Genomic DNA, 11,731 nt, shown 5'->3' on the forward strand with positions numbered 1-11,731 from the left:
TAAGTAATAACTGGTAACGTATTTTGTTAAACTAATAGTATGTACGCTCCCTTAGCTGTCTGTTTAACATAATTACGCGGATAAAAACTGTACTTTTATAATCTGTTAGCTCCTTAAGCAATTATTATCATATTTACTGTTTATAAAAGAACAATCGTCGAATTTCTCTTAAACAAGAAGAGTTTTTCTTTCAAGTACAACAGCCTCCAGAGGTCTTTTTGCTTTCAGCTATAAGTAAAAATATGATAAGTAGAACGAACTGAACTAAATAATTGAATCTAGTTGATTAGCAGAGCCCGCTTGACGGTCTTACGATGCATTAATCTTAGATATGGATGTTTATTTAATAGAATTACCGCTCAGAGTTCCCGATCCGATATCTTCTAGCTTAATAGTCTTTCTTACTTCAGTCTGCTTTAAAACAATTCGTTCAAAAGCTAGTACAGCTACACGATTAAACATTTCGTCTACATTAATTCCTAGTTCATCAAGGATAAAAATAATAAAGAGGTATTTAACTTAACAAAGAAACGTCATTCAAAAGGAAAGTAAAATATTATGTTGTGCTTATTTATACTAACCTGCCTTAGCGGAAGTTCTCCAATATTCTGCGTTCAATTTTTCAGCTAATTGAACCGCTTCCTTCTCATAATCGGCTAACTCCTCTTCCTTCTGCAATAGAAGCACTACATGAATGCACGCATATGATCTGTGGATGATTTTAATATTATATTATTTTGCTAGCTTACACATAAATCACATTTTGTTCCGATGATATAAAAATCACATTCGTCATCACTATTTTCCCGTTTTGCACTATTATACCAGTCCCTAATGAGTATAAGTGCAATGCCATTAAATTGCTATTAGCAGTATCACCGTACAAATATCATTGTATATACAACTACAACATTATCATATCTCTCTTAATGACAGTCGAAATTTACTTACCGGACGTGATCTAATGAAGTTTCATCATGGAATTCGAAAGCAATAATGACCGCTATAACAAATCAATACTCCAAAATCAGAATTTTTTGTGAAGTATAAAAGTATAGTGGGCTATTATTCAAATAAATTGAATCTAAGTACCATAGATAATAATATATTTACACATCCTATCAACTATTAAATATTGCCTACCATTACTACTTCGGAAATAAGCCCTGGCAACACTTTGGAATCTTTCTTGACCTGCTGTATCCCATCTTAAATATAAGCGGAAACATTTTATTTCGTTGTAAGATATTATGCCATTGTTGAATATCTCTTAAAATATCAATATACTATTATTAAGTTTTATGTTTTATGTTATAATCCAGTACAAGACTAGTATTAATCATATAACATAAGCCTAATCATCGCGTCGTAGATTATGAATTTATATTGATATAAAGCCTTTAAAAAAGAAACGACTAAAATTCACGTACATTTGCAATTGAAAATTTGATCCTTTAATAACGAAATCCTCAACTTCGAAATCTACTCCAATTGTCGCCTTGTAATCTTTGTCAAATACTCGACGACAATATCTAATAATATTCAAAATGTAAGCAAGACTTACAATACATTCATCAATTATAACTCGATTAGCAGTTTATGCAAGAGATCTAAAAATAAGAAATTACTTATTAATAATGGACGTTTTTCCAACTGAAACATCTCCAATAACAATCACTTTGGCCGTAGTTAAGCTATAAGATAAATAATAACATTGGTAAAATTAAATAAACACGTTTTTGATAAAATAAATAAATGTGGTAGTGTAGGCCATCTATAGATTATTCTTGTAATTTATACATAGTCAGAAATAATATTGAAAGCTTTCGGTTACATTATAAATCAGTCTACAAGATACCTATCAATGAATTTTAAAGCGATAAGCATAGTGAAGTATAGTTATATTTTACCTTGTATCTCGCATAGTGTTAATAACTCTTACAAAATTATTCAAGTAAGATAGAAATCAGTCTTATATGTTGATATCAATAGTTACATCTATGGTGTCATTCATACTTTGGTTGGTCGCCAATTCTATTTGGAAGTTCATCTAATAGTTGTTGGTCGAAATCATTCTTTCCAGATTGCTTTGGCATAAAAGCCTGTAATACAATAATAATTAGTTGCTTCGGTATTAGTCCAATTCTGTTAGACATACTATTCAATAATTTTACCACATTTTGTAAATTATAATATTACAATCGTAAAAGGAACAGTAAATAGCAAATAACGACAGAAGTGCTGTAAATCGATAGTAATTTAACAGCGGTAAACATTGAAATTACTATTTGCTTAGTCATTGTTTTCAGATTGTATATGATTCTACTGTAGTAACATTAGTAAAAGGTGACATTATAATGCTAGGACGATTAAGTCATCTTACTTTATTCATACTGTATATTTTGTCGGGTTCAACTATAATTTTTCGAGCCCGATGCGCGACTACAAAAAATTCAAAACTAGTCTGCAAAACATCTTTTAGATTATAACTGTTGCATCATAAGCTAATTACAAATATAGCCAAGCTTATCATAACCGGTAAACTTACTAACAAAATTAATGATTAGTACTATTAGCATGACAATATTGTACCAGAATACAGGGAAATAGTCTATAATTTATTATAAATCGGTACAGTATCATTAGAGCTAATTGGATATCATTAATGTTACAGTACAAAATTATTGCATAATAATATAAAAGACTCGATATTGTTACCGATCTTAACTATTGCTAGCATTAATTAAAGTACTGTAGTTGACAATTAAACGGAACAGTAAGCGTTGATCGTAGCCATAATCTTTGCAATTTTCTCAGTAGTCAGCGCTAATGGTATATACTCTATTATAAAATAGGATGAATAGTAGGACTGGCATACCTTAGGAAATTGATCAATTTTTCTTTCCTGCTTACTTGCCATGATAAATAACAGGTAACAGTTGCTTCTTTTAATCCAATAATTTGAATTTGATACAATCAACTATAACTATGAGAAAAAGTGGACAATTTCAATTTGAGATTCCTTATGCCTATGGCTAGTAGATTTAATTTATTATTCTCGTAGAAAAATCTTTGAGTTTATAGATACATATACGCGTAAACATGAGTCAAACTTGTATTGAATTATCTCTGGGTAAAAATTGCTGATCAATTGTTGGATAATTAAGAGTGCCTGATAATTAATGTTATTATGTTATGCTTGATTTTGAGCAATACTAGCACGAACTTTACTAACGACCATGGCGGTCCACTTTTACCTTTTTGGCTATCATGGTGCAGCTAAGAATACGCATAATACAAGCAGAAAAATTATACCCTTGTTCAAGTATTAAATATTAACATCAGTTAGATACGCTATGAGCACATTTCTAAATTGTGGCAAATAAGATAGTCCGTGTCTACACTGCTAGTAATTTGCATCTAATATAGATTATTTAACTTTTTAATAGAAATTGCAGTCAGATCAAAGTGTAAGCTGAAGTCTTTTCATACATAGCTTAAACCTATTTCTAGCTTTTACTTTTTTATTTCGGCTGTATATATTTTATGTGCTCCTACTATTTATGGAAAGGTTTTTAACAGGGGTTGTAAGTACATGAGATTGTGAAAAGGTCGGTAATAATTAATTTTTCGTTCGTACGTGTTTACTATATTTTCTTCATTCTAGGATGATATTGCTGTCGTACATCTTTGTACAACCTTACTAGATTATATAATTACTAAGGAAATGCCTATAATATGCGATAAAAGTGTGGTAATAGAAATCTTTATAGCTTCTAAAAGCTCTTGTAAATTGGAATCGATAATACCCAATGGCTTTACCTTGTCTCATCTTAGCCACTGCTGTCAATTTTGTATATACGGAACATCATAGTGAGTAAGCAATTTGATTTAACGGCAATAGCGTCGATCACTAGTTTTTCTCATAAATTTCAGATATTTTCGGGAGGATAAAAGTTTTGGGAAACGAAAAACAGCAACAAAAGGTGATTAAACATACTTTTGTCATGTCTAGTAAAAAGTAGAGCACAAATTGTCGATAGTTACTATTGCTAGGGTTTACAAAAAAGTTACTGTAACACTGTTATACGAATATATCGCGAATATTAATAGATGGCTTCGTAGATTAATTAACCTATTCACATTATTTCGTAGTAGAAAGTGATTAGAAATTGAGTATCTCAAATATAAGAATTTATCTGATGTACATATTGATATTCAAATTTAGTCGATAGAGAGAATGTGTTTATCATCAAGTTTGATTCGTACTGAAATTTAAAAACAAAAACTTAAAAGAAATATCGGTAGATTTACCGGAAGTCTATCCGGCTAATTTTTCATGATAACCGTGATATGGCTTTTAGCTGCCTATCTACGCGTATACGCATGAAAGCATATCGATGGAAAGATTTAAATCTTCGTCAGCTACATCCTACATTGTTGCAGCCAATTTTATATTATCCTATACGATGGGCTATTATCGAACTATGAAATGCTTGCTGTACTTTACTTTAAATTACACGATCGTAGTATGTACCCCTCGCTGTAGTATTATTGATCCATCTTATCCATTAGAGGCAATAGGGTGTGAGATAGACAACAAAATTAGCGTGAAACTCTAGATCACATCATTATTGGAATCCATTGCAAGTATAGAGTAGAACACAATCAGATAGTCATTTGATCAATTCCACTGTGACTTGATCCCAACTACAATATAGTCATTGTAAGTCATGTTAACTCTATCGCGTATGCCGATCATTACCAAGAATATTACTATCATTGTTTAATCTCCACTTCAAAAATGGTATTACTTTTTCCTACAGCAATTACGTTAGGATAACTACTCTATTCAATGAAAGATATTGTATACAGTAGATTTAATCTCACATTGCGGTAGAAGAATACTCTCTATCAAAGTAGAAACGTTCATTCATTATCGATGTTTGATAACTATTTCTAACGATGGATATTATCCTATTGGATAAATTGAAATTGTTGTAATTGTACCTGTCGATACCTATTATCGATTCATATCGACAATCTTGCTTTTCAATCAAGTTGAAATGCCATTGTAGTAATCAATCTTATGAAATGCATTGCCTATTCTGTACTTACCAATCGATCGATGTCCAACTTGAACTCTTTCTCTTTCTCTCCAAGTAATAGGCAATGATTGAACAAGAACCTTGATCAATTCCTGGAATAGTGAAATCTTCTCACACGATGTATATCGCTGCGTTGAACGGATATGTAATGGAGGGCAATCAAAATAAATAGAGAATCAACAGCCGTCAATTGATGTGCTCACTTGATGAACTCGGTAATCATGCATTAATGAAGATAGAGCTTCTAATAATATTGACTATCGTTTCCCTCTGTCTCTCTCTCTCTTTCTCGATGTCCAATCGACACAGTAGTTATAACACCAGTCAGTAATTCTGGCCAAGATGATCAGCACTATTAATTTCGATGGATAGTTTGGCTTATTCAGGCAAACTGTTTAAAATCTTCTTCTCAACAAACGAGCGAATATTAATGCGGTATTAACGGTAAGATAACGGTGATAACGGTCTCCGAGCCGGGCGCAGTACGGTACGGTACGGTACGGTACGATATCGAGGAAGACGAAAGTCCAAGCCACCCCTACAGCAGTTGCAGTTATGGCGCACCATGTACTGTAGTGTACTGCCAGACACTTTAAGAACGCTAACCTCTAGATTATAACATTGACTTAGTACTAGTGCAAGTAATGGATGATTCAAATCAAACTAGAAGTGGATATGGTATACCAGTGCTAGTTGGTGATTGAGCCATTGACTTATTGTACAGGTGTTTTGGGTGGGGTTGAACTTGTTCTATTTGCTAGCCAGCCCATGGTTACTCATATCTTGGGGGTACAGAGCATGCTCCAGCCACAGCCATAGTCAACACACACTGCAAGTCAAGTCATATGCTTAAAAATAGTACGTGACTCAGTCATTCAAAAATGGCGTAAGCCTAAGGCAATCAGGCTTGATAATTATTTTAATCATGACAGGAACTACTCAACTAAAATTATTCCTTGACTGCTTGCAACTAAAGTTTTTCGTTTTTAAAATAAAATCTCCAAGTTTGGGGGGGGGGGAAATGGCGTAAGCCTAAGGCAGTCAGACTTGATAATTATTTCTATCATGACAGGAACTACTCAACTAAAAATATTCCTTGACTGCTTGCAACTAAAGTTTTTCGTCTTTGAAATAAAATCTCCGCAAGGTTTTTTTCGGTAGGGGGGAAAAGGATATTATAAGAAGGAATGGTGCATGGAGACAAATTTCGGTCTAGACATCCTTAGCGTGGACACGCAGTAATGGTACTGTATATCAATGGACAGTATCTATAAGCTCATCACCATTCGCTACATACAGTCACGGTAGGCGCTCTCAATATGTCTGTTGGGGCAAATTTTCGTCATCGGTAATTTTCTAGAACAGCCTCTGATTTTATATAGTCGCCGATGGAACGATGACTATATAAAATCAGAGACTATTCTAGAAAATTACCGATGGCGTAAATTCGCCCCGACATGTCTACGTTCTCTACGAAATCGAGTCAAAGTGACAAGATCTGATGGCGATATTTCAATATTTTCAAAAATTGCATGGATGTGCTCGAGCAAATAAAACAAATTAATTGAGTCCTGCTATCGTCATTATAAAATAGACGAAGGTACAATAAAGAAATGCTATCATTTAAAAATGACGCATTATGTAAAAGGTATCATCAAGCAAGAACCTATCTATAGATTCGATACAGTCTATCAGGTATGCTGATTGATTTCAATAGGCATCCCACGGGTATGGGCACCGCTTGAAATATGGTCAAGTTTTTTATTTTTTTATTACACATCAGTGCATATAAACGGACTAGCGCAAGTGATTCTTGAAGAAAATACAATTTTTAGCGGTTACTCTATCAAAAATTTGACCCTACACCACTTGAAATATCTTAATTGAAAAGCAAACATACTAGAGGTAGTATATTCACTCTTTCAAGGAGAATTTTAAATAATTTAACGTCAGCATTGTCCTTCGACAACAGTTTGTATACGAGTATACGTCAAATAATTCTTCTAATTAATCATCTGACGTCAATAATGTCTATCTACGCGCACTACAGTCATATATACGCAACTATACGAGAATAGTCGTTGTATATAAGAAAGGAATTTTTTTTAAAATGATCTAAGGTCAATATTATCTATCGATAAAAGTCGTATATGCTAGGTCAAGTTTAGCAAACCAATGATTTGACAAAGTAAAGTAAGCTAAGCAAAGTTGACTTAACTTACAGTCGAAACAGCGAAAAATAAGGCTAAAATTTTGAATTACCTGATATTAATATTATTATAATAATTGCAGCTAATTACAGTAGTAATGTGTTTAGAGAGTATAATAGTACCGTAATGGAAGTTAGGCGCTATATGACATAGAATAGTTGGTTGTACTCATATAAAATAATTGCAAATGATATGGAACAGTCATATACATCTATACCAGTATATACTGTATATACGCATTACACTAGACAGTACAAGTAAGACAATTTCTGAATAATCTGACATCAATATTGTCCATCTACAAAAGTTGTCTGTCTATACAGTACATCCGCGGTAAATTTGTAACTGACAAAATTGGAATATGCAATGTTTTATCGAACAGTAAATATAATTTTAACGTATAATTCCAATTTTGCCGCATAAAGCCTTTGCTATTGCATCTAGAGTTGCACAATAATTTTGTACAATGGATACGCCATAGTCTGATCGCAGTATCGTAAAAACATTAATTATACATTAATAACATTACTTGACGATTTCATTTGATGATTATGGCGAAGCATAGACTGCAATTTACCCTGTGAATGCGTAAATTACAAACATGCAATAATCATACAGAGTGCAGTAGTTGAACTCTAGCTACAATTTTGTAACATAAATTATAGCGTCGTTGCGGCTCCAATAAATTGCCATACGAGTAAAGAGCAACATCCTACTATTTGTATCGATAGAATATCCAGTATATCCTAACTTAATAATAAAATTTTACTTGTAACATACAATATAATTTTTCTAAACAACAAGCTTATCAACTTGCAAGCTTTAGAACATCAAAGAATCCAACTTATGATATTATAGTCATCTCCTGAAATCTACTGGTATTTATACTGGTAAGATAGAGCATTCTAATTCTCGTGCTTAAACGCCTACAAGCATTCAATAATATACCTAGTGTAATAATGATATAACGATTGTAACTGAAGAGATTATGCTCTACAATACCGTATATTGACTGGTATAGTAAGTAAATAAGTAGTTCTTGCCTAAACACTATAGATGCCTTTACTTCTAGATTTCCTGTAATAAAGTTAAATTCCAGTTTTTCACTAAGTTATTTTGGAATTATTGCGGACCGCAGCCAATTGATTTTATTATACACATCCATCGCTATCTGTGCATTTCGATAGTTTGGAATTATGATGGACCTCAGCCAATTGATTTATTATATATTTCTATCTCTATCCGTTCATTTCGTTATAACTATTATAATCAATCTAAAATGATATATTCTCTAATATGATGAATGTGAAAGTTTTCGCTAAAAAGCTAAAAGAGCAAGGTAAGATTTTTGAAAAGAACATAATCTTTACCGAACGAAAAATAAATTATTATCCGAATCGAAAAAATCTCAATTCTAATATCAGCTATCCCAATAAGCCGCTAAAGTATAGTTATTTTATTTAGCAAAAATAAGCTTCGTACTTTTTTAGCCTGCTATAATTTTATGATTGTAGAGGCAGTAGTATTACGATATATCTGAAACAGAAATGACTATCCATCTTTAGTTTTTGTTTTTATTACGAACGTCGCAATGACCTAATAGCTCATAGTTTTATCAATTTTAGTATTGTAAAATATTTCGCTATATAGATTCATCATTTATGCTTCTAGTTGCTGACTTAAAGAAAAAGAAAAGAAAGTTATAATTATCGCTCGCGACCAAGATTTCCTGCAATTTTAAATATCAACAAACTTCATAATAAAACACCCATCGTTGTTTTAGCTAGAGACTCCTACGAGAAATCCCCTAAAGGAAATTTTTCTTTCTTACAAACCCCTGTTTTTGCAAGAAAAATGAAAATCTGTTTTTGTAAACTACAAATGAATCAATTGTATAGAATTGTTGTACAGGCTAAAGCCAATTATCCTATTTACCTTAGCTGTTTTTAACTGTTATTATATGCGGAAGGAAAGTAAATTCTTCTCGGACCGGCAAGCTATTAATAAACGATACTTTTAAGGTTAAACGTGATGTTGACCTATTTGTACAAGTACATTGGACATCTGCTTGAATTTAATAAATCAAATTTCTAGTGAGTACATTGCGAATATTAGGGGGATAAATCATAAACCCATTCATTGTAATCCAATATCCGAAGTAGAAATGATTACCTATCTTTATGTAATAGTTTGATGACGATCATCATTAATCAATAAGCAGGTATCGCATCGCTTCATCAAGGAATAATCTTTTACAAGCAAATCATTAACTACCTAGTCAATAACATTAAATAGAATCTCTAATCTAAAGACAATAAAACATGTAATCGTCGACGCCAAGAATTTCCCAGAATTTCATAATAATCAGCACAAACAGCCATTATTAGCTAGCAGGAAATATCAACCATACCGTCTGTTCTATTAATTTCATTACCAAAGGAGATATTAATGTCACATCAAAAATAAACCTTAATATTCAATTTCATCTTTCCTTATTACCAGCTCAATCGAGATGACTGTATCTCTTAATTTAATCAAGGTAAAAATATTTTAACCAATTAAAAGAGGGTAATCTCACAATTACGATATTAATTACAACTAGCCAATTGACTTAATTCTTTCTAGCCAATTAATGACCCAAGATCAATAGAAATTTCAAAAATTCAATCATCAAAGAGGACTGGATAATATTATTAATTCTAATTCTACAAACATTAATTATTTTCTTATAAATGCGTGGCTATATCCATGTACCAATTCACCCAAATAGTAATGAATCAGTCACGACTACCAGAACTTCTTCCATTATAATATCATCCATGCATTAATATTAAATGAAAGGCTCACAGTCTTGGCTCTCAGTCTTGACCGGATATCAAATAATGCAAACACCTATGTCAACTTTATTTTGTGCTTAACTTCCATCGCTATTAATAACTGGGAATTCCATCGCCTACTATTAGCATTATTTCCCGTCTACTATACTTTTATCTACTGTACTTACTGATCACGACTAAGATATTTCCAATCATATTTGAATAGTGGTGTAGTATTCCACCAATAGCTTTTTATTAATTTTAGAGCAAAATTGCTATCGATCAAATTTTTGAAATTGAAATAGTGTAAAGACCCAGCATCAATATCCATTGACAGTGAAATAATAATCCAACCAATAGAGTAAATTCTCGATTCTATAGTAAAATGGTCATTGATTCTATAGTTTACCCGATTCTTTGATCTTATGTTAAATGGAATTAATGGAAAGGCCCAGTATTAATATCCATTGGCATTTCAATCACGGCACTGTATTTAACCAAGGCAGTAAATTCTTGATTTTTCATCGTAAATTTCTTTAATTTCTATAGTTTATCTGATTCTTTGATCCTCTTTGAGTTTTACAGCGAGATGACCATTAATTTTATAGTTTACCTGATCTTTTGATCCTATTTCAAATGAAAGTAACAGGAAGCCAGGCATTAAAATCCGTTGGCATTTCAGTCACGCCATAGTATTCAACTAATAGAGTGAATTCTTAATAGCGAATTTCTTCAGGTTCTATAGTTTATCTGATTTTTTGATCCAGCTCTAAATCGAAATAGTAGAAAGGGATAGCGTTAATATTCCTTGGCATTTTAATCATGACGTAGCGTTAGACTAATAAGGTCCTATTTTAATTTTAGAGCAAAAATAGCCGTTGATCCAATCTTCAAATTGAAATAGAAGATAGCTGCAGCAGTAGTATCTCTTGACATTTTAATCATGATGCAGTATTAGACTAATAAAGTCCTATTTTAATTCCAGAGTGAAATGGCCGTTGATCCAATCCTCAAATTGAAAATAATAGATAGATTTAGCATTAGTATTCATTGACACTATAATCTCGATGTAGTATTTGACCAATGAAGTCATTTTTTAATTTTTCAGCCAAAATAGCCATTAATCCAATTTTAAATTTAAATGGATATCAATACCCTGCATTAATATCCATTGACAGTGGGATAATAACTCAATCGGTAGCGTACATTCTTGATTTTATAACAGAATGGCCACTGATTGTAAATTTTGTACGATCGTCGATCCAATTTTAAATTGAAGCTGTAAAAAATCCCATCACTAATATCCGTCCGAATTATAATATGATGCAGTATTCTCCCAATAGAGTCAATTCTTGATTTTAAAGCAACATTAATTTTATAATTAATTCGATTCTTAGAGTTAAATTTTAAATTAAAATGATATAAAAAAAACCCAGCATAAGCGTCCATCGAGATTTCAGTGGTCTTGCACTATTCGACTACTAGAGTAAATTCTCAACTCGACAGCAAAATGGCTATTAATTTAGCGGTTTATCCTATTCTTGGATGCAATTTTAAGATGAAATAGTAGTAAAACTCTACATTAATACTCACCCAA

The 11,731-nt window shown here is 32.1% G+C and overlaps 1 protein-coding gene across 1 annotated transcript; it reads right to left on the reverse strand.

The window, feature by feature from the left end:
• Positions 1 to 190: 190 nt before the first annotated feature.
• On the reverse strand, positions 191 to 2,920 carry TRIADDRAFT_59188 (uncharacterized protein; the record flags this gene model as incomplete). Its single annotated transcript, XM_002115319.1, has 9 exons — positions 191 to 228; positions 357 to 479; positions 582 to 709; positions 952 to 1,003; positions 1,144 to 1,208; positions 1,431 to 1,532; positions 1,629 to 1,694; positions 2,017 to 2,102; positions 2,879 to 2,920. The coding sequence occupies 9 exons, from the start codon at positions 2,918 to 2,920 to the stop codon at positions 191 to 193; spliced, it is 702 nt and encodes a 233-aa protein (XP_002115355.1).
• Between the last annotated feature and the right edge of the window lie 8,811 nt (positions 2,921 to 11,731).

This window comes from Trichoplax adhaerens, genomic scaffold (assembly GCF_000150275.1).
Source record: "Trichoplax adhaerens TRIADscaffold_10 genomic scaffold, whole genome shotgun sequence".
Lineage (NCBI taxonomy): Eukaryota > Metazoa > Placozoa > Uniplacotomia > Trichoplacea > Trichoplacidae > Trichoplax > Trichoplax adhaerens.